The 24,527-nt window shown below is 45.4% G+C and overlaps 1 protein-coding gene across 1 annotated transcript in view; it reads right to left on the bottom strand.

Moving 5' to 3' along the window:
• Positions 1–21,623, bottom strand: part of EXOC4 (exocyst complex component 4) — a 361,901-nt gene extending 340,278 nt beyond the window's left edge. Inside the window, exon 1 of the mRNA XM_054292411.1 lies at positions 21,524–21,623. Coding sequence (XP_054148386.1) covers positions 21,524–21,609 — 86 coding nt within the window. The 5' untranslated portion in view covers positions 21,610–21,623. The remainder of the gene's footprint in view (positions 1–21,523) is intronic.
• Between the last annotated feature and the right edge of the window lie 2,904 nt (positions 21,624–24,527).

Below are 24,527 nucleotides of genomic sequence, written 5' to 3'. Positions count from 1 at the left end.
AGGATCTTTTCTCCTGAGAAGCTTCAGCTTCTCCATGTTTTGCTGCTTTGCAATGTGATTTGGAGAACTGTTTACCCAGCATGTGAATTGTTTTTGCTTGATGACCAATGACAGCCACCTGTGTCAAGGCTGTGAGATTTTATTACCATTCCATTCTTTTCTTTGTTGGCCTTCTGATTAAATCCTTTCTTCTATTCTTTAGTGTAGTTTTAGTCTATCATTTTCTTTTAATATAATATATATCATAAAAAAATAAATCAGCCTTCTGAAACATGGAGTCAACATTCTCATCTCTTCCCTCATCCTGGGACCCCTTGAACACCACCACAGGATGGACGATTTTGAGGCTGAGGACGATTTATTGCTCAGACAAACATCAGCCTCAGAGGCTGTGAGATTCCAAAGGAGCGAGCAGTCAGCCACAGCTCAAGAGCAGTCACAAATTTCTTTGTTACAAGGCAATACAGAACTTTCTAAACCAATAAACAGTTGCCACAGGGTTTATTTTGCTTTTCTAACCTCTCACCTACACTTACTTCTGCTGTACTGTAGATTCTTTTGTCCAGTAGGCTTCTGTCTCACATGCACAAATATAATTCTATTACAACTTCTAAACTCTTAGCTTATTATCTATAACCACATCCCTAAACTTTTCACCATCTCATCAATACAGTTTCTAACTTATTTAAGGCATCTTCTTACTTACAATGATAGAAACATAAGTTTATGATTTTCCTGCTTAATATCTGTGTATTATATTTTTACATCAATCCAAGCCTCTCCCAAGGCTGCAAATCAAACCCTTCTGTGTCTGTGGAAGTTTCTATTTTTCTGATTCCCACACCTTCAGAGCTTTTCTTTTCCATTTTCAGGGAAAGTTCTCTGTTGGTTATCACATTGCCAGACAGTCATTAATCCAGGCACAATGTAACAGCTGAAATATTTCTTGATTTATTATTTATGAAGAACTATAAGGAAAAAATCCTAACTTTAGACTTAGGAATCAGTGCAACTTTTGCAATGTTGCAGTTCCTGTAACTTATCTGCCAAAGGTAAGGATGTCACAGGGACACAGAGAAATCCATCACAAATTTATCAAGATCTTCCACCAGTCAGTGTTCAATCGTGTATCAATACAACAGGAAAGGCCCCATGACTCTATTTTCCCCCTCAATTATTTTAACCTCTAACATTATGTAATAAGATTATTTTTATTGAAAACAATTACGTTTGAGATTGCAACAAAACTGATGAAGATTTTGTGAAACTAGACATAGCTCAAAGCTTCTTGATGTCACTCCAGATTTCTATTCAAGAATCAATGCAATCTTCTCCTTCTTCCTTTGAGAGGATAAAAATCCCAAAAAGAGCGGCAAGAACCTTTTCCTGACATCCAACCTCAACCTCCCCTCTAAAGCAGGTGCAGAGAACTGAAATAAAGTCCCTGAGGATCTGTCCCTGTCACAGAGAGCAGAGATCAGAGCTGCCCCCCCTGAAGAAGCTGCAGCCCCTCATAAGTGTCCCCTCAAAGCAGCTTCTTCCAAAGCATAAAACTCATTGCATTTCATGCTCCATACTGCACGGTACCTACAGAAACAGGAATCCTTTCTCATGTTATTACATTAATATTCTACTTCCAAAACTTTTAATTGTGTCTTAAACCAGCTTTTCACAAAACAAAATAAAATTATATTTTAGCCAAAGCTCTTAAAAAAGGGTCTGAGAAGTAGGAACACTACACAAGGTTGCTCAGGGCCCAGAAAATATAAATTTTACTGAAAGGCTCCCTGCCCATGACCATCTTGAAGTCCCTTCCAATCCAAACTAATCCAAGACTAAAATGAAAATCACGTGCTAGGCTGGCAGAAAGTCATCCTCTGTTAAGAGCCCTTACAGATAAATCCATTTTCTTTGTGAAGAACTGCTTCTTTCTGCTGGAAGAATGTTCTTCAGCATGGCTACACTGGACACAAGGAATATCCAGCTCAAGAATTGACATTTTGGTTGAGTTTGGGGCTGCCTGTGCCAGCAGTTAATGAACACATCCATCCTCTGTGACCTGTGGCACAGATCGCAGCAGAATTCTGCAAACTGGCCCAGAGCACAGACTAGGAAAGTTTGTAGTTTTAATCCAACCAAATTCAATTTCCTAATTCTGGATTTGCCACAGAATCCACCAGCAGTGCCAGCAGCTGGTTACAGAAGCTGAAGATCTCTCTCCAGAGCTAAGACTACACTGATGTCAGAGGATGTCACGAGGATTCCACTGCTCCAGCAAATTCCCATCCAACCCAGGCTTGCTAACAAATCCCAGCCCTATTTTTAAAGCAGATTTATATTGTGTTGCCCAGTCTTTTTGTCCTTGCCTTTGAATTTAGCTTGTCCTGTCTACAGGAAAAATTCATTTTGCTAAAAACATCTGGCCAGCAAAGCAGAGCTGCTTGTGAAGCCTGAGAGGTCCCAGCAGTTCCTCTCTCAGAAACCCCAAAAGTGGCAGAAGGACAAAGCCAGGACAGCTGGAAAGCAGAGAAACCTTGGAGATGCCACCAGATGATTCCTACGGAAATCATAAATGAGCAAGCACAGTTCTGGTCTCCTCTCACCCTTGAAAAGGCAACTAAAAACCAAGATGAACCAAAGTTTCAGGCTCAGGCAATTGTCACATTCCAGGATTTCCAGCTGCCTCTGGTGGGTGCAGAATAAATACCTGTATTGGGAACATCCTGCTTTGCTTTTAATTCTTATTAGTTACTTTAATTCTTTCTTTTAGTTACTATTAATATTAATTCTTATTAGCTACTTTAATTCTTTCTTTTAGTTACTATTAATATTAATTCTTATTGGCTACTTTAATTCTTTCTTTTAGTTACCACTAATAATTTTTTCTTTATACACTTTTAAACCTGCTTCACCTTTCTCCTAATCCTATCTCACAAGAAATTAGTCATTAACCAACACCAAACCCAACACACTAATTAGTACATTAACTAAGAAATCTAAAAAGTAATGAAATCTCAAAGTAATGAAAACAAACCCACTACACTTAATTACCTGGGTTGGGAATATACTGTGGGAACAACCACCACTAAAAATACCACATTCACATTTTGACCAAAAATCTTGTATTTATTTACAGTCCTTTCATCTGTTCTGGTTCAAAACATCACAGAATTATTAAGGTTGGAAAAGACCTCTAAGATCATAGAGTCCAACCATTAACCCAACAATGCCACTTAATAATGGTCCCAGGTACCACATCTTATACCAAAAATGATAAAAATTCCACACAATAACAAATTTCCCCCCACAGGTTTTTTCTTTGCCCTCCACTCACTTGAATTTGCCTTAAACACCTGGAGATTATTTCCTTACACACAGGGTGAGAGTTTAAACCAAAACCCGAGACCCAAATGGAAAAAAGCAACAGAGATTATTTTCCCCCCTTCATTTTACTGAAAAACACAGTAAATTTTAGAAATGTAAAGTTTTGGGTTTAAGATTTGTTTATTTCCACTGGTAATGAGTCTGGATTTATCACTTAGAATTTGAAACTTTGTACACCTGAATTTCCCATCTCAGTCTCATGGTACAGGGAGCCATTTCTTTTTCTTGCTCTGTACCAAAAACGAAGAGAAAAGCAAGGAATACTTAATATTCTTGAGCTTATCCATGCTCCTGCTAACACTGCAGAAAAGTAAGCCAAGGGCATCTCTGCTTATTTTAGTCCTATTAAAATGTGTTGCAAGGAAGAAGAAAAGTCAACACAGTGTTTGTCAAACAGAAAGGATCCAAATTGTTTGGGAAAGGAACTTTGCAGGAAGAACTTTGAAGGGGGAATCACAAAACAGGACAGGATTATGAAACAATGATAAACATACATCAGCATTGAAAAATATTCCAAACAGAGGACAAACAGAAGGAAAATCACTTTAGATCCTGAGCAGCAGATGATGAACTCAGTGGGGGTTTCCAGGAGGGATTCCTGAGCACTTCACTTGTTGGTTTTTTTTTTATTTTGATTTTTTCCAAATGAGAATCCTCCTCCTCCTCTGTAAGATACCTGGAATTTGTACTTGGCAGCTGGATGGCTGCAGATTCCTGCTCGTTAGCAAGAGCTCACCAGGATTACAATAATTCCTCTCTGAGTCTGCTGAGAGACATTTTTATGCTATGGTGAAACAGAAATTCATTGAGCCAAATCTCACAGCCTTCTGATTTTACATAGTTAAAAATACAGATTACACAAAAGCAAAATGCTTCATTCACTGGAGTCACTCCCACAGATGGAAGACAGGATAGAGGAGGAGATGATCAGACACAATCCTGAAATGTTTTTATCATGGGATGTACAGCACTTTCCTCAGGAGAAAATAAATGAACCTTGTTATTTCCCTGAGCTCACTGAATTTACACTGGAATTAAATTAATAAAAAAAGTCCTTTGGGACTATTCATTTTAGTAGAAGTTGATCTGTAGGTCACAAACATTTTTCATCTCTGATTTCCAGCATCCAACCCCATGAGCAGAGGGAGGAGACGGAAGGATTTTTTGAGGAGTCTTGAAGCCTGGTCATTGTGCAAACACCAAAGCTTTCCACTGCTTCCTCCAACAGCTCACATGAAAGCCAGGAATAGCTCATTTCCAAAGGTAAACACACAGGAAAAAGTACTCACATTTATATATATTTATATATATACATATATATATATATATATACATACATACATATATATACACACATATATATACACATATACACACACACATATATATACATATATACACATATATATACATATATATATATACACATATATGTATATATACATATATATACACATATATACACACACACACACACATATAAATATATATATATAAAAGGCTGCATCTCTCTAAAAATCTGAATGAACTCAAAGCTCCCCAAGAATCTTCCTGCCTCAGCACCTCAGGTGAAGGGACAAAGTGCCACAACCCAGAAAAAGTTTGAATTTACTCTCACCTGTCCCCTTAAAGCAGCTGCACAGACTGCAGCCATCAAAAGCTAGAGGGTAATTCACTTTTTAGTGAAAAGAAAGGCAAGATTTTTGATTTATGTACTTATTATAAATGCTCAACTAAGTACTCAGAAGCAGTTGAAAAACTCACTTGTGGTATTAAAGGGTTTTTTCCCCACCACAGACCTCAGAGTCTCAGAATTTTCCTCTGAGGAGCAAAATTAAATGGTTTTGAGAAGAGAGGCTGGGAGAGCTCCCAGCACACGGCAGGGCCTGCAGGGGCTCCAGCAGAGCTGCAGAGGGACTGGGGACAAGGCCTGCAGGGACAGCACCCAGGGAATGGCTCCCACTGCCAGAGGGCAGCCATGGGTGGCATCTTGGCAATGAGCAATTCCTGCCTGGGCTGGCATTGCCAGAGCAGCTGGGGCTGCCCCTGATCCCTGCAGTGCCCAAGGCCAGGCTGGAGCAGCCTGGCATGGTGGGACTGGAATGGGATGGACTTGAAGGGCCCTTCCCACCCAAACCATTCTGGGATTTGGGACACTCAGAATCCATCCCCAGGGATTTTTATGGAAGTTGGGGATGGCAAAGGGAAGGGAGACCCTTCCTGGAGTGCTGAGGTTCCCAGTGAAGCCCCCAGACCCCAAAATTCCTTCCTAGAGAGGAGTCGGGGTGGGGATGGATCCAATGGCAGGCTGGGAGAGCTGGGAATGGAGGGAATTCCCTGGAGAGGGAGCCTGGGGTGGGATTTTGGGAAGGGATTCCCAGAGCAGCTGGGGCTGCCCCTGATCCCTGCAGTGGCCAAGGCCAGGCTGGACACTGGGGCTGGAAGCTTCTGGAAGGTGTCCCTGCCCACTGAACTGGATGGGCTCTGAGGTCCCTTTCAATGCCAGCTGTTCTGTGCCTCTTGAAGGAAGTCACACCGTGTCTCATTTTTATAAAGTATAAAATTGTGGTGTGTATTTACCACAGAAATGCAGACAGAGCTTCGGAAATGCTCTGCATTCCGCAGGGATAAAAGGAATTTTTCCCTACAAACCAATGTAATTTATCTGGTCCCAGCAACATCTAACACTAGCACACTCCATACACTCTGCAGGAAATTATTTCACACTGCAGGCAGTTTTGGATAGCTCTTTGTGCTTTTACAAATCAATGCTTTCCATAGATCTGGCCCAGATGTGCATGTGCCCAATGAACAACTACCACCCAGTCCCATCTTCTGTCCAAAATTACTCCCACACTGTGATGCATTAATTTGGGGAGGAAAGGAAGAAAAAGGAACCTCTCCAGCATTCAAACAACACAAGAGAACAACAGGCAGATGCTGTAAAAGGACAGAAAATAAGTTATCATTTCTCCACAAGCTAATACACTTCTGTTATTGTCGGGAGCTGAGAGAACATGATGTTTACTGAGCTAGTCAGCAGCAAAAGAAAACAAACACCATTGTACCACTCATCGTGTGGCACAACAGATAAATCCAGGAGCACAGCAATGCCACAGGCACGATCAGCTGCAGCACTATGAAACCACTCACCTCCCTCTGTAAAAATGCTATTTGCCAGCCTCAAAAGCATCCCAGCCTCAAACCAGGATTTAACATCGTCAAACCCACCACAGAACACACATCACACACAGGTTAATCTTTATTCTGTGTAGCACTCCTGCTCCCACAAATGTGGGCAGCTTATCTGCACCAAACTCCTACACAAAGAGCTTTGATGTGGGTGAAATGCACACCAGATTTGTCTGCTCAGTCCCCAGACCAAGAAGCTCAGCACAAACTGGGAACAACCACAGGAAATGGAATGAAGTGTAATCAGTCCAAGTGCCCAGGGCTGCACTTTGGCCACAACAACCCCTGCAGTGCCACGGGCTGGGGATGGTGTGGCTGGGCAGTGCCAGGCACAGAGGGACCTGGTGGGCAGCAGGACAGGAGCCCTGGTGTGCCCTGGTGGCCAAGGGCCCAGGGCCACCTGGCTGTGCCACAATGGAGGGCACAGCAGGGAGGTCACTGTGCCCTGGTGGCCAAGGACCCAGTGCCACCTGGCTGTGCCACAATGGAGGGCACAGCAGGGAGGTCACTGTGCCCTGGTGGCCAAGGGCCCAGGGCCACCTGGCTGTGCCACAATGGAGGGGCAGCAGCAGGGATGTCACTATGCCCTGGTGGCCAAGGACCCAGTGCGACCTGGCTGTGTCACAATGGAGGTCACTGTGCCCTGGTGGGGTGGCCAAGGACCCAGTGCCACCTGGCTGTGGCAGGAATGGAGGGCACAGCAGCAGGGAGGTCATTGTGCCCTAGTGGCCAAGGACCCAGTGCCACCTGGCTGTGCCACAATGGAGGGCACAGCAGCAGGGAGGTCATTGTGCCCTGGTGGCCAAGGACCCAGTGCCACCTGGCTGTGTCACAATGGAGGGCACAGCAGCAGGGAGGTCATTGTGCCCTGGTGGCCAAGGACCCAGTGCCACCTGGCTGTGTCACAATGGAGGGCACAGCAGCAGGGAGGGCACTGCCCTGCCCTGGCACGGGGAGGGCTCAGCTCCAGGGCTGTGCCAGCTCTGCCCCCTCAGCCTGGGCAGGACCTTGGCACACTGAGCAGGGCCAGAGGGGCAGCGGGGCTGGAGAGGGGCTGGAACACAAACCCTGAGGGAGCCCTGAGGGAGCTGGGGGTGCTCAGCCTGCAGGAAAGGAGGCTCAGGGTGCCCCCAGCACTCTCACAGCTCCTGAAAGGTGCCTGTGCCCAGCTGCCCTTGGGCTCTGTCTCCAGCAGCGCTGGCACAGCCAGAGCACACGGCCTGAGCTGTGCCAAGGGAAATCCAGCTTGGAGAGCAGCAAAAAGCTTTTCCAGCAAGGGGGAGAAAGTTCTGCAATGGCTGCCCGGGGAGGGGGTGCAGTCACCATCCCTGGGTGTGTTTAACCAGCCTGGAGGTGGCGCTGGGTGCCAGGGGCTGGCTCAGGGGTCAGGGAACAGGTTGGACTCCATGGGCTTGAAGGTCTCTCCCAACCTGGTCATTCTGTGAATTCTGTGATTCTGTAACTGACTCTGGCTGTTGGTCATGTCAAACTCTTTTAATCCTTTGAAGTTGTTCCCTCTTTCCTGGGAAATCCTCTCCTCAGGGATGGATAATACTGGCACAGTCCTTAGGAAGCAGCACCTTTATCCCAAGGTTTATGTGGCTGGACTCCATGGTCCTGAAGGTCTCTCCCAACCCAGGGATTCTGTGAATTCTGTGCAATGCTTTTCCTGGCACCATGGCAGGTCCCACAGGCAGCCACAGGCCCAGAGAGCTCAGCTGGTGCTGCCAAACCACAAAGCTTCCAGAGGATGGAATATTTTCTTCACATAGATGTCCACAGCAAATGTGGAAAAAACCCAGATTTCTAAACAAATCTGGAATCTCCTCCACCTCTGTTTGCAAGTTTATTTCCTGTTTGATGGGGAAGATTCAGATTTAGTTTACACCCTGTGGATGAACCTCAGACTGAAGCACTGGAGAGGCAGCTCTATTTCCATGGAATGGTTTGGGTTGGAAGTGACCTTAAAGCCCCTTCAGTGTCACCCCTGCCATGGCAGGGCCACCTCCCCCTGTCCCAGGCTGCTCCAGCCCCAGTGTCCAACCTTGGCCATTGCAGGGATCAGGGGCAGCCCCAGCTGCTCTGGGAATTCCATCCCATCCCCTCACCACCCTCCCCACCAAGAATTTCTTCTTTAAACCTCATCTAAATCCAACCTCCTCCACCTAAAAGCCACTCTCCTTTGTCCCATTTCCCCTCTCTTTTATTCTCCAAGGGTCAACAACAAAAATACCTCAGGTAGAGACAAATCCATGAATTTTCAAGCTCCAAATGCCCACAATCCATCCCCATTTAGGTTAGGGAGGTGCTGAATACCTTTGGAACCCTCACAAACTCAGTGTTGTGAACCTGAATTTGCAGTGTCAGCTCATCCCCTGTCACTTCATTCCCTTCACTGGAGTATTTTTGCCACCAAACCCTGCATTTTGCTGCCCCCCACCCCCTTATATTTTGCACTGTGGCAAAAAATTCAGCTGCAACCTTTAAGATGATCCTTTTACAGGCATCAACTTCACAATTACACTTGGAACAGCAATCAGATTTGAGATTCAGCAAGAATCTCTCTTTACACTGAGGACTCATTTTCCCCCACACTGTTTGTATTATATTTTTTTCTGTTTTTTAGTGCAATTCCTTTTGCCAGCCTGCTGTCAGCTTCCTACCTGCCCAATAAAACAGCGAGAAAATTAGATTATGTCAATTTTTAAGAGAAAACTGTTAACATTAATGAATAATAAATGTTTCATTTCTGTAAATTTGCTTTTCCTGATGCCTCCAGCCAGGCTGGGTGCATAACTGCCTGCCTATTTTACCTGCCCTAGGGCCAGCCCTGTTAAGTGTGATTACTGCTAAGCTATGGATGGCAAACTGAGGCTTAATTATCCATTTCCTGACTCGAAAATTTGTTTCACAGGAAGAACATTGCAGTAACAGTATGTGGGCATTACGCTGCTGCAGATTCTTTTTTATGAAGCAAAACTGAAGGAACAGATAATGCAAATACAAGTTTTAGGAAATTAATGCTCAGTTAGGACCAGATAATTCTGACAGGAAAGGAGGGTTGAAGACTCTGCTGGTTTTGACCACAACTGTGGGTGTTCAGCATCTTTGTCTCTCTATAAAAGCCTTTTTTCTTTTTGCTTCTTTCTTCTGCTCCCCAACATCAGAGCAGACTTATGTAAATATCTGTGGTTAAAGGCAGAAAAGAGTATTACAGGATGCACAGGTGCAGCTTGGAAATCCAGGAATAATCCTCTTTTCCTTCTGGATCAGCTTTCTTTGAGCGTGCAATTCACTTTTCTTCACTCAGACTCGCTCATTCAAATGAAAATACTCATTAAAGACAGTGGGAAACACCACCAAAAAAAAAAAAAAAAAGGCAAGTTGATAAAATATAAATAGTTCTCATCTGATCAGGAAAAAGAACATTTTAGTGAAGTGCAATTGAAGTGAGTGCTGAATCGCTGGGGGGGAATCAAACAAAGCTCCACTTTTCACAGGAATCCACAGTAAACTTCCCACCACCTGTTCCAAGGGCTCTGTGCTCTATCACACACCTTGTTGAGGCTCCCAGTTCCTCACTTTAAAACACCTTTGAAGCTCCAAACACACAGTTTGTGGTACCAACTGCTCAAAGCTTGTCCTGCTCAAAGCTCCAGCTGCATTTCATGTGTGGCCAAGGCAGGACTCACTGATGTACTGACCTGTTCTTCCAGCAAAAACACCAATAATCTGTTAACAGCAGCAGCCCTGGGCAAAACCCAGAATTTCTGGGATACACAAGATCTGTTCCTCCCAAAGAAACTGGGGGAGGTTTTTACTGATTTATGGTTTGGGTGAGAGTTAAAGGACAATTCTTTTACTGCTCACTCAGAAATCTGCAGGTACAAATAACACGAAAGTATTGTACAACTCTGCTGAATATGTTTCATAATTTATCACATTAAGGCTGGAAAAGACCCATAAATTCATCAAGTCAAACTGTTCCTCCAGCACTGCCAAGGCCACCACTGACCCACATCTCCAAGTGCCACATCCACAGGATGTGGAGGGAATGGAGGGATTTAATGTCCTCCTGTTCAGCCCTTCACAAGAAGAATTTTTCCTGTTATCAAAATCTAAACCTCCCCTGGCCCAGCCTGAGGCCGTTCCCTCTGCTCCTGTCCCTGTTCCCTGGACTGTCCCCTCCTGGCAGGGACTTGTGCAGAGCCACAAGGGCCCCTGAGCCTCCTTTGCTCCAGGCTCAGCCCCTGCCCAGCTCCCTCAGCCCCTCCTGGTTCTCCAGACCCTTCCCAGCTCCCTCAGCCCCTCCTGGTTCTCCAGACCCTTCCCAGCTCCCTCAGCCCCTCCTGGTTCTCCAGACCCTTCCCAGCTCCATTCTAGATATGCACCAGCCCCTCAACATCCTTCTTGTCACATAGGGCCCAAAATTGCCCTCAGGATTTGAGATGGGACCTCAGCAGTGTCCAGCACAGGGGGATTCATGTTATATGTATAACATAATTATCATACAAACATCCAGATAATAAGATACACAGTACAGCATTAAAAATATCAAAATCACCCCTCAGGAAAGAAAATTAAGGGGGTTATTTTGTCTTGTTATTCTCCATGTTACACCACACCAAAGGACCTGAAATACAAACCAGAGTACAACAAGGTACAGAAAAGTACAGCCTTAGCCAAAAGACAATTGTGAACAACAAAGGATTTGTAGAGTTAAACAAAGGAAGCAGTTGCTAGAAGCAACAAATAATAATTTCAGCAGAGCATTGTGGATGTCTAGAAAGCTCAGTCTCCTCTCTGCGGGAAACAGCTGCAATGTGCCAAGGAACCTCAGTATTAAAAAGTAGGAGGAAAAAAAAGCAGAGCAAAAAGAAACCTATTAGAATGCAGTTACTCCCATTGCTGCTGGCCGTGGCCACACAGCAATTCCAGTATTTGCTTTCTCATTTGGGTTTAAGCCCTTGTGATCGCTGTGGCATTTGTGGCGCTCCGACAGCCGAGCACAGCCACAGGAGAGAGCGGCACCGAGCCCGAGGGTTCCGCCAGGCGGGAACGCCGAGAGCCGGGGAACAGCGTCGGGAAGGGAGGAGAGGGCAGTGCGTGAGGGGAACAAGGTACCCCAGAAGGAAGGAGAAGTCAGTGTGTGAGGGGGGAACAAAACTCTGAGAAGGAAGGAGAAGGTCAGTGTGTGAAGGGGGAACAAGGTACTTGAGATGAGAAGAGAGATCAGCATGTGAGGGGGGGAAACAAAATAACTGAGAAGGGAAGAGAGTCCAGCGTGTGTGGAACAAAATACCCGAGAAGAGAGGTCAGTGTGGGAGGGGGGAACAAAACACCCAAGAAGGTGTGAGGGGAGGAACAAGGTACCGGAGAAGGTAGGAGAAGGTCAGTGTGTCAGGGAGAGGAATAAAACACCTGAGAAGGAAGGAGAGGTCAGTGTGCGAGGAATAAAATACCTGAGAAGAGAGATCAGCATGTGAGGGGAGGAACAGGGTACCCGAGAAAGGAGAAGAAGTCCATGTGTGAGGGGGGAACAAAACCGGGGAAGGGAGGAGAGGTCAGTTTTTTTGGGGGGAACAAGGTACCCGAGAAGAGAGGTCAGCACGTGAGGGAGGGGAACAAAATAACTGAGAAGGTAGGAGAAGGTCAGTGTGTGAGGGGAACAAGGTACCCGAGAAGTGAGGAGAAGGTCAGTGTGTCAGTGTGTGAGGGGGGAAACAAGGTACTTGAGATGAGAGGAGAGGTTCAGCTTGTGAGGGGAAACAAGGTACCTGAGAAGGTAAGAAAGGTCAGTGTGTGAGGAACAAAATACATGAGAAGGGAGGTCAATGTGTGAGGGGGAACAAGGTACAAGATGAGAGGCATCATCTCCCACATTCACTGCCCAGCACACAGAACCGTGAGCCAGAGCTCCTCAGGCACTGTCAAACTGGAAATGTTCCCAGGAATTGCTGCAGTGAGGGAGTTTGAAGTGCAAGTTGTTGGGAGGATCGAGTGTTGACTTCCCAGAGGTGTGAAGATGTGTTTAAGTGCTCTGCAAGCAATAGCCCGTGACAAATGCACTCATTTGTTCCTGCCTTCCCCCTCAAAGCTGCAAACACAACATCACACAGTGGCTTTGACACTGAGCATTTCAAGGACTGGGCCTTGCTGTGCAAACGTCAAGCAACACCTGAGATCAAAGAAACATTTTGAACACGTTTACCTTATCAGTATTTAAGTCCCTGTGTTAATCAGAATAAAATGCGTAAGTGAGGAAACAATAAGATCTGCTCCTTTCTGAAATTCAGGGGTGTATTCATATTTCCCCCTGCCTCCAACCTTATTTTTAGGGGTATAAAAAAAGAGCCTGTCCAGAGCACAAATTCTTCCTCCTGACTGCCCTTACACCCCACAAGACATCACAAGCAGCTCCATTTCAAAAGATCACATTGAAAATGTTTTATAAAGCTCCATGGGACAAGAACAACTCACTTCAACCCACTGTGTCTCCACTGAGCTACAAATTTCCACAGGTTCATTAAACTAAATGGACTTATTTCAATTTTATAATTGAAAACTGTTGTCTTAAAGACAAGTCCCAAATGGGGTGATCTACAGCTTCCAGCACTATTTAACCTCAAAGTGCATAATCTGATAATTCATGTTTTGAAACCTCTCCAGAGGCTCATGGAAAGCACTGTAAAATTTGGGTCCTTATAAAACAAAGCCAGACAGAAGGAAAAAAAATAAGACTCCAAAAGGTATTTAACAATTTAACTTGGCAGCAACATATTGAATGTTTTCTCATTATTTTCATAGGTTAATGGATTGTTCCTGTGAAATTCTGGATTTGTGGAAATGAATTAAAGCATTCAGGTAAGATATTTCTTCACAGAGACCATGAGGTGCTGGAAAGCAGGTAATCAAAAATTGTAGTGTCCAAGTCAATAGGCAAGGGAAATGTGTTCTAAAAACTGATTGAACAATTATAAATAATAAATTGAAAAAGAGCTGAAATCCTGAGGGCAGCACCTTCCGCCCTCACCAAGGGGAACAAAGGTTCAGCCTGCAGGGAACTCCCTCTGCCTTGAGCAAAGAAATAACTCACTGCAAGAACAGCAGCACCAAGTCTGTTCACAATCCTGTTAAGCACCCAGAGCAAACAGAGCATTTTAAAACATTTTCCTCCTCTACTTACATTCCATTAATCTTTCATGCTGTTTACACAGTTGGTTAGAGCATTTTCAACAGAAGCTGGTGATCTTTTTATCATTGAGGACTTGCAGATGGGTACAGGAGAGATGCAGCAAAAAGGCTGAGCAGCCTCCAGCCATCTAAATAAACACCAGCAGGGAATTCTTTATTTTGCTAAATTAACCAACCTTTAATCAAATTCCCTCACCCCAATACAAACGATGCCAGGGGAGGGAATGATCAGCTGGTTTCTGAAACAAAGACTGGACTGCAGTGGCTCCAACAGAATTCCCCTCCTTCAGATGGCAGCAGCAGAGGAGGAATTTCAGTCCCACACACAGGAAAACCCCAGGGACACCAAGCAGCTGCACATTCCCCAGGTAGGAACAGGGATGGAGGCAGCAAACAGCCCCAGGAGATGCCACTTACACCTCCAGGTACAGAGGGACAGAGCTGCCACTCCACAGTGTGAGACCCTGCCCAGGACAGGAAACCACAGGGACCAACTCTTCTTTTGGCAATTAATTTTAGATCCAGAAATTAAATCGGCCATTCCATGTATCACCACGTTCCCAGGAGAAAGTCAAAGCCCTGAGGATCAGCATTTCCAGATGTGCAATTGCAGAGCCTGGACAGTGCTGCTCACACCTGGATCATTAAAACACAAAGAATATTTTGGGAGCTGTTCCCCACATTGCACCTTGAACCCATCCTTGGTTGTGACTTCCAGAGTGGGTGTTGGATATCAGGGATTGTGATTCCAGAGTGAGTGTTGGATATCAGGGATTGTTACTCCAGAGTGGGTGTGGGATATCAGGGATTGTTACTCCAGAGTGAGTGTTGGATATCAGGGATTGTGATTCCAGAGTGGGTGTTGGATATCAGGGATTGTTACTCCAGAGTGGGTGTTGGATATCAGGGATTGTGATTCCAGAGTGAGTGTTGGATATCAGGGATTGTGACTTCCAGACTGGGTGTTGGATATCAGGGATTGTGATTCCAGAGTGGGTGTTGGATATCAGGGATTGTGATTCCAGAGTGAGTGTTGGATATCAGGGATAGTTACTCCAGAGTGGGTGTTGGATATCAGGGATTGTGATTCCAGAGTGAGTGTTGGATATCATGGATTGTGATTCCAGAGTGGGTGTTGGATATCAGGGATTGTGATTCCTCAGTGGGTGTTGGATATCAGGGATTGTGACTTCCAGAGTAGGTGTTGGATATCAGGGATTGTGATTCCAGAGTGAGTGTTGGATATCAGGGATTGTGATTCCAGAGTGGGTGTTGGATATCAGGGATTGTGATTCCAGAGTGGGTGTTGGATATCAGGGATTGTGACTTCCAGAGTGGGTGTTGGATATCAGGGATTGTGATTCCAGAGTGCGTGTTGGATATCAGGGATTGTGACTCCAGGGCGGGTGTTGGATATCAGGAGCCTTGGGGAATTTCATCACTCACCTGAAGATTTTAAACCTGCACCACAAGCAAGAGCTGCTGAAGGCAACACCTCTGAAAGATTTTAAATCACTTCCTAACCAAAATCACAATCACTTCCTAACCAAACCCAGTATTTGCACTCCTTGTTTTGCCAGGGTGGGTTCAACTCCAGCTCTGCACTGGCTAAAGCTAAAATAAGAGCTGAAAAATAAAGTACTCTGAGCTTTTAACTCGGCACAGTCACACCTCTTGTCCTTCTCTATGTGGTTGTGTATTCACATTTACTCATTTTTAAATGCAACCAAGGGTTTGCATCAATCCACAGCCCAAAATACCTAAACATTTTATACAAGTGCCTGGAGATCATTTCAAGGAAATTTATAGTTTATAACCACACTCTGCCATATACAATTTATTTTCAGGGAATTTCTGAAGTACTTTTCTCATAGAAGAACTGCTACCTTTATAACACTGGAAAACACCATTTGCAATAAAAGTGGTTTTAAGAGACCATTACAGATCAGAATAACTCGAGTTTATTCCTTGTAGCAGCAATTTCTCAAATGCAACAGCTCCACATTGCTGTTCCTCACTCTCCATCACAAACTGCCACCTCAGCTCTGCTGGTTTAGACACAGAAAAGACCAAATGCCAGGTCATTAGCAAAAATCCATTCAGCAAGTTCACTTATAATAAAAATAATGGCCACAAGCACTAAAGAAAAAGAATCCCACTTGTGAAAAATAAAGTATGGTCAAGGTTTTTTGCTTCTGCAGAGATCTGTTGGGTGCTTCTGCTTCTGTGAAAGCTCAGCACAAAAATTTCACTGAGGTCTTATGGAGTCAATGCTAAAGTTTGTTTTCCTCCAATTAAAGAAGCTATTAAAGGCCAGTTTTAAAAAATAGCAACCTTTAATTGGGAAGAAAAACGCCCAACAATAAATAAAAAGCAGACACATTCACCAATTAAAAATCTGACAAGATCTTTCTGTCTTTAAAAAAAAAAAAAACATTTGCTAAATGCCAGGTTGCTTGTTTCAGAATACAAAAGCTGCTTCAAGCAGCTACCAACAAAACAAAAGGTTAAGAAAAATCAATATCCAAACACGTGTTTGTCCTCTGAGTGATAAAAGAAAATATTGCCCGAGTTGTCCTCCAGCAGGTGAGCCAAATTTGCTCTGTTATCTGCATGGTTTCTAAAAGGCCATTCCCAAAGCCCCTGGGATCAGCAGGAATCTCTGTGACAGCATCTCGACCTTACAAAGTATCTTTTATTTAAGGAAATTGAGGCTTTTTCTCATCCAGGAAGCAATGAGCAGGTTTTGGTGTGCTGAGGAATGAGCACAGTGCAGCAGCACAGGGACAGAAGCTCAAAGCCCTGATATCCAACACCCACTCTGGAATCACAACCCCTGATATCCAACATCCACTCTGGAATCACAATCTCTGATATCCAACAGCAACTCTGGAATCACAATCTCTGATATCCAACACCCACTCTGGAATCACAATCTCTGATATCCAACACCCACTCTGGAATCACAATCCCTGATATCCAACACCCACTCTGGAATCACAATCCCTGATATCCAACACCCACTGAGGAATCACAATCCCTGATATCCAACACCCACTCTGGAAGTCACAATCCCTGATATCCAACACCCACTCTGGAATCACAACCCCTGATATCCAACACCCACTCTGGAAGTCACAATCCCTGATATCCAACACCCACTGAGGAATCACAAACCCTGATATCCAACACCCACTGAGGAATCACAATCCCTGATATCCAACACCCACTCTGGAATCACAATCCCTGATATCCAACACCCACTCTGGAATCACAATCCCTGATATCCAATATCCACTCTGGAATCACAATCCGTGATATCCAACACCCACTCTGGAAGTCACAATCCCTGATATCCAACACCCACTGAGGAATCACAATCCCTGATATCCAACACCCACTCTGGAATCACAATCCCTGATATCCCACACCCACTCTGGAAATCACAATCCCTGATATCCCACACCCACTCTGGAATCACAATCCCTGATATCCAACACCCACTGTGGAATCACAATCCCTGATATCCAACACCCACTCTGGAATCACAATCCCTGATATCCAACACCCAGTCTGGAAGTCACAATCCCTGATATCCAACGCCCACTCTGGAATCACAATCCCTGATATCCCACACCCACTGAGGAATCACAATCCCTGATATCCAACGCCCACTCTGGAATCACAATCCCTGATATCCCACACCCACTGAGGAATCACAATCCCTGATATCCAACACCCACTCTGGAAATCACAATCCCTGATATCCAACATCCACTCTGGAAGTCACAATCCCAGGAATTGTTTTCTTGTAGCAAATAATGTTCATTTCTTCTCAGCACTCTGAGGACAAGAACAAATTGAAGATACTTCCAATAGCTGTAAAGACACAGGGAAAAGAAGGAAAGCTCCCTGGAGCTGCAGCAAAACTGGGAAATTAAGGAGAGACTTTGCAAACACTCATTAAGCTTCCCAGACACTAAAGATTTATTGTTGGGGACAATCCCTTTATTTCTCCTTTGGGAACTGGCCAAGAACTCAGTGTGACCCCACTACTGCTGATGGTGGAACTACACCTTCCTAAATCTGGGAATTCCCTGGGAACTCCTCTTTTGGGATGGATCAGTCCTGTCCTGGGACAGCTGCACACCCTGACAGTTCCAAATTAATCCATCCTTGAGGCTGTCTCTGTTCTTGGCTGGAAAACCAAGGTGAATTCCATGAGTGCAGGGATCCTCCTACAGGAAACAACTCACAAAGTTCAAATGTGTTCCCTGACACAACAGGAAAGTGAAACTTCAGAGGGACAGAAAGGAACCACAAGTGGGACTCTCTCTTTCCTGTTGGGTTTTCCTTCATCTCAGAGCTTTCTGTACACAGAGAGCACCACAGAGAGCAGGGAGAACTTAAAAGTCCCAAACCAGAGCCCAGAAAATTCCATTTCTGACTGGATTTTAGTGCTGCTATGCAAGTTAAACTTGGTCATGGATCTCACCCCAAACACTCCCCCTGGAATTGAGACACTTTCTCCTGGGATATCACAGAACTACAGGAATCCCTAAATCTGGGATCACAGAAAAGGGAATTATTCAGTCTCTTGTGAGTGAGAGCTGCTGAGCTTGAGTAAATATCAGAAATTATCCTTCATTAATAAAATAATTTCTATTTACAGAAAGCCTTTCAGCTTCACCCTTCAAAGCATTTCATAGACAACACAAAGAGATTTTGCAGACCTAAACAATGTTTGTTTTTTGGAAAACATCCCTGTCTTTGCTATAACCAAGTAAAACATCAATACTTAAAGAAGCTCCTCTGGTTTTGTTTGTTTACAGCAGAAAAACGCAGTGAAAGTTTTGTTGTTTTTCATCCTCTGTTCCCTTTATGGACCTTTCCCACAGCAACACGGGAGAAATAAACAGCCTAAATAAACAGGGACATGCAAGAGTAAAACCACAAGGATTGGCACAAGCCTTTATTATGCGTAAATGTTTTGGAAATAAAGCCATCAACAAAAGGAAACTCAGCCACATTTCAAACCAACAGCTCGCTGGTAAGATTTGTAATATTTTTCTGAAGCTGAGTAAAATTACATTTAAGCCACACAGGTTTAGATTTGTCTGCAGTGCTGTTTTATGACCACAGAAACCACTAAAAAATTCACCTGTTGCTTGGCAAGTGCATCCTCACCTGAGCTCCTACACAAAAACAACGTCTGGAGCAAAGTGATTTAAATTCCTTTTCACACCCTTTGCTTTGTGCACTTGGCTAAGCCTACGAAACATCAATATTATCACCACAACACTTTTTCCTTCCTCTGCAATCAGTTCTACCCTCAGGTTTTCATGGTCTGGCTCAGCTCTGCAGAGAATCTCTACATCCAAACCAAGTCCTAATTAAATTCTGCAAGTTTAGTTATCAGGCTGTTCTGTTGAATAACTTTAATTTCATAAAGTCAATAACTCAGTGTTGTGTCTAAAAACTGGGCCTAAACCAGCCAAGGTATCAGTGCCTGGAAACCAAAGATTGTAAGACAAACATTTCATTTTATTTGGAGAACAGAGCACTGTGAGCTCACTCTTCTGCTTTTAAATAAATTTAATAAGCCCGGATTTATTAAAATACAGGTACAAAAGGAAGACCTTAAAATACTCTTGGAAATTACAGGAAACATGGAAAAAGATGATTACAACAGGAAATGCTGCACTGCCAGTACATGTTTATTATTCTTCCACAGACAGTGGCACCAGCTGCTTTGTTTTATAGAATCAACATCTCCCTCAAGTTCTGCAAGATTTCAAAGGCCAGAGCGATGAAAAATAATTTAATTTTGTCCTAAACATTATAATTTACAGAGGATATTTAAATCAGAACTTTTCCTAGATACAGAACTAGTGCCACAGTAATTTCTCCAAAGTAACAAAATGAACACAGTTTCTCTCCAAGACATTGGAGTGGGAGCCAAAGTTGGGAGCTCATTACAATTGCCAGCATCCTGCTGGTGTGACTGCAGCTGCCACAGGCACTGTGGGAGAACACCCAAAACACGTGAGAACATTCAAAACATGTGAGAATACCCAAAAGACGTGAGAACACCCAAAACACGTGAGAACATTCAAAACATGTGAGAACACCCAAAACACGTGAGAACATTCAAAACATGTGAGAACACCCAAAACACGAGAGAACACCCAAAACACGAGAGAACACCCAAAACACGAGAGAACACCCAAAACCTTCAGCGTGGGCAATCAGCTGCCAATCCTCTGGTTTTAAGCAGCACAGAAAAGATTTACAAGCAGTTAAAGAAAATACTGAGGCGAAACAGAGAATTCACTTCCAGGTCTATGACAGAACCATCGTCAGGAATGTGGGCAGGCAAAAATCAGTGGTTAAACAGGACTGGACACAACTCTTTCTTTTCAATGCCCACAAGACAGACATGGAAGCAGCAGCACTTTGCCCACTTTGGCAGTCCCAAAGAGGAGTCCCCTCACTGGACTTGCTGCTCCTCCAGATTTCCAGCCAGATGAATTTTACTCAGTTTGAAGGTGGGGGTCACTTATAGACCCCACAGCAATAACATGACAGTGCTTTGGTCTTCATGAATGGCACTGAGCTGGTACCACCTGCAGGGTTTCCTCACAGCATCAGTGAGTTTCGAAAAGTTCTCCAAGACCATTGAGTCCAACCTGTGACAGAACCTCACCAGAGCACTGAGTGTCACGTCCAGTATTTCTGCAAGACCTCCAGGGAAGGGGGTCCACCACTGCTCCTGGAGTAATGGAGTCCCTACAGCATTTGAAGACCCTTTTTGTGTAGAAATCCCTCCTAAAATCCACCCTGAGCTGCCCTGTCCCAGCCTGAGGCTGTTCCCTCTGCTCCTGTCCCTGCTCCCTGGACTGTCCCCTCCTGGCAGGGACTTGTGCAGAGCCACAAGGGCCCCCTGAGCCTCCTTTGCTCCAGGCTCAGCCCCTGCCCAGCTCCCTCAGCCCCTCCTGGTTCTCCAGGCCCTTCCCAGCTCCCTCAGCCCCTCCTGGTTCTCCAGGCCCTTCCCAGCTCCCTCAGCCTCTCCAGGCCCTTCCCAGCTCCATCCCCTGGACACTCTCCAGCCTCTCTCAATGTCCTCTAAGTTGAGGAGCCCAGAATGGGACACATCACCCAAGGTGCGACCTCATCAATGCCCAGAACAGGTGAAAATAACTTCCCCTGGTCCTGTGGCCACACAAATCTGGCACAGACCAGGTGCCATTGTCCTTCTTGCCCACCTGGGCTCGCGTTCAGCCGCTGTCAAGCAGCACCCCCAGGTCCTACACAAACTCCCAGCCCCTCTGCCCCAGGCTGGAGCAGTACTGGAGGTTGTTGTGGCCAAAACACAGCACCGAGCACTTGGCCTGGCTGAACCTCACGCCGCTGATCCCAGCCCCTCCATCAGCCTGTCCAGGTCTCTTTGACCCCAGCATGAAGCAAAGCAGGAGGAAGAGCGCCGGGCAGGGCGGCAGGACAGAGGGACCGCTCTCAGGACAAGGCTTCCTCCAGCACTGCAGCCTCCCCAGCGCTCCAGGGCCAGCACGGACCCAAGCCTGGAATCACCTTGGGCTCACCAGGGACCCAAGCCTGGGCTCACCCCATGCCCAGGACAGACCCCACATCCCGGAAGCCCGAGCCGGGCAGGCCTCCCCAGCACAGCAGAGCCCGCATCCGGCCCTGGGGCACCCTCAGAGGCGCGGAGGATGCGGAGCGGGGCCGCCCCTACCTGATAACCGAGATGAGCAGCCCCGAGGGGTCCTTGCTCCTGCCCACAGTGCTGCGGTACCTCCCAACCGCGTCGCCCGCCGCCATCTTGCACCCCCCCAAACGCGGCGCAGACACACACGCTAGCACGCCGCAGCCAATCACAAGCGAGGAGGGTGGGCTGACACCCAATAGAGAGCGAGGAAGGCGGGGCACGCCACACCAAGGCGGGGTGCGGCGCCGCGGAGCCTTCTGGGAGTTGTAGTTTTTTTGCGGCGCCGATACAGATTCCCACGCAAACCTTCGGCAGGTGGTCAAAAATGAGTAAAAGGTTAAAAAATTATCGACCTGACGAGATACACCTCTTCCCAAAAGCCGTCATTCACTCTGAGAGCGATAGGAAATGGGATGGGGGTTTATGGCACCAAAGCATCCTCTCAGAGCACTCACGGAGCAGGGTTAGTTGAACAGTGAGGGGTTTAAATGTTTATAGAGTTAAAAGTGGATAAAGTGCGTTAAGTATTTAAATTAACATGTTCTATGAATTCGTAATGCTAAATACTCACAGTGTGTCACAGCCTGAATGAGTCTGATCACAAATACACCCACGAGAATTTCTGCCACTTCCCTGAATTTAATGACCTTAAGCTATATTAAGAATAATTTCCCCCAGTTTTCCATGGGAAGGCAGTGAGGTGACCAAGGATAAGCCAGCCCAGGTGGTCCCTGAAGTGAGCTCTGGAAGCAAACTGGAGTTTTTGGCACAGGAATTGTGGGGTTTGGAGCAGATGGAGGTGACGGATTGGAATCTGTTCACAACCTCAAAAATGCTCTGACACCCAACCCTCGCTGTGTGGGTCTCTTCCAACACTGGATATTCCATGATCCTACAATGCTGGCATTCCACAATACTGAACAGCAACCTCCTTGCCCTCACTCCTTGCTTTACCATGGACACACTCCACCCCTTGCCACAGGATCACCTTTGGAAAAAGGAAAGGTAGATGTCACCCTGTCCAGGGCTGGAAATCCAAAGCTTGTTTTTCACCAAACATCAAACTAACCTCTCCCAAGAGCTGCCTCACTTTCCCCATTTTTAGGACACTTTTCCAGTCGCATCCTTTGAGAGCTTTTGTTAAAAAACACCATGAAAACCCCAGCACTGTTGTTGCAGAGGCAGAATTCCTTAGGATTCCTTAGGATTCCTTAGAATTCCTTAGGAAAGGCAGGAACAACCATCATTTGCATCACTTGGAGCTGCTGGGTGTTTTCTAACCCAGGTTCACTCCATCATGTGAAACACTCTGCTCTTCCAGAAGTGGTTTTACTGCCCAAAGCTGCACCTTAACGATTTAATTGCATGGAAATTGCTGAAATCTGTAGGTGAGTCAAGAGTGCTCATTTATACGAGCTGTATTTGAAACACGAGGTAATTAGAAGCATGATAATTCCTTACTTACAAGGGGAAGAATTCCACAGTAGCTGTTGAAGAAAAGCCTCTATTTATTACAATCAACAGCTGGATCTGTGATCATTAGCAGAAGGGCAGAGTAAGAGCACAGACACTTTAATTCTGAAATAAAAGATACTTTATTCCTGATGAAGCAATGTGTTTTCAGAACAGAATTACTCCAAAGTGATTTTTATCTCCAGGCAGGGTGTGCATTTCAGCGTGTTCCTGTGTAGCTGTTCTGCCACATTTCCTCTGTGCAGACAAGCTCCCAGCTCCACAATTTCCTATGCAGCTATGCCAAAATAAAAATCTCATTTTCCTTGTTTTTCTGAGCAGGTTTGCCAATGCCTTTGCCCAAGGACGATGATTTGAATCTCTTGAATGGTAAAAGATTTGTGCACTGGCTGGAGGGAGTTTTTCCTCAAACTGCCGACTTGCCAATATTGTTTTTGTTAATTGGCAATTCCCATTGACTGCTGCGGACCAGCAGGGCCCGGAGCCTGCAGAGGGGGTGAAATCGATGGGTCCCACCTTTTCATTCCTGACAGCTGCAATAATCACCTCATTTAGGAGGAACTTCATCAGGACAAACAGCAGCAAATCTGCCCCAGAACTGTGACCTGGCTGCCTTTCAATCCTGGGCTCTAATTGCTGAACCACTGCCTGGTTTCATTGAGCAGCCCTTTCCCAAGCAAAGCCACAGGTGGGAATTTATGTTTTCTTTAAATGAAAGGGGAGAAATCGACAGAGGCCTGCCAGGTGCAGCGTGTGAAGGTGTGAAGGCTGAGGTCTCTCTTGATTAATACTATATGATAAAATGAGGCTGAAGGGTCTTGAGAACATCATTTTTCCATACACAATTTACAAAGAAGGGTCTCAAGCTGAAAACTAAAGGAAGGAAAAACAGAGGAAAGGATTTTTTTTTTTTTCACAAGGTATTTTAGTGCTCTGAGGTATATCTGGTAAAATGGATGGTTCCTGGATTACTCAAACCAAAGAAAGTCCAAACTGACAAACAAAATGTTCATGATGATGAATGAATCCTTGTCACAACTTGTCAATAAAGATCAGGTTGGTTTAGCAGAGGATCTCCCATTCAGACTGGGAATCACAGATGGTTTCACTCATCCTTCCCATCCATCCTCCTTTCAATGATAAAAAAGGAAGGGAGGGGTGAGCTTGCACTGAGCTATTCCTCATCAACTGGGCCAGTTTCTCCCGCAGTGCAGAGTTCTGCCAAAGAGAATTCTGAAGAGGCACAGGCAGAGCAGTTCTTTGGGAATATGATTTATTCCTTTGGGTGATGTCTTCAGAAGGCTGAGCTAGAGCAGAGGCTGTGCAGAGTTCCAGAATAAAGCAGGGATTCATTCACAGGATCTCCTCCATGGCTGCACCTTGGGCAGCACCAGAGCCCAGCCAGGGCTGCACCCAAGATGACCCAAAACGGCCCCAAAATGCACGAGCGCTCCCGGGGTCTCTCCCTGGGATCAGTTCTGCTCCATTTGCACCTTGCAGTTCATTGTCCCATCCCAGCTTCAGCCCAGGCAGTCCCACCCTGCTTGTTTTTCTCTCT

The sequence above is a fragment of the Melozone crissalis genome, unplaced genomic scaffold (genome assembly GCF_028551555.1).
Source record: "Melozone crissalis strain CALT ecotype California unplaced genomic scaffold, PUWL_Pcris_2 ptg000110l_1, whole genome shotgun sequence".
NCBI lineage: Eukaryota > Metazoa > Chordata > Aves > Passeriformes > Passerellidae > Melozone > Melozone crissalis.
The sequence above is the reverse complement of the archived record's forward strand: the minus strand, read 5'-3'. Positions and strand labels throughout refer to the sequence as shown.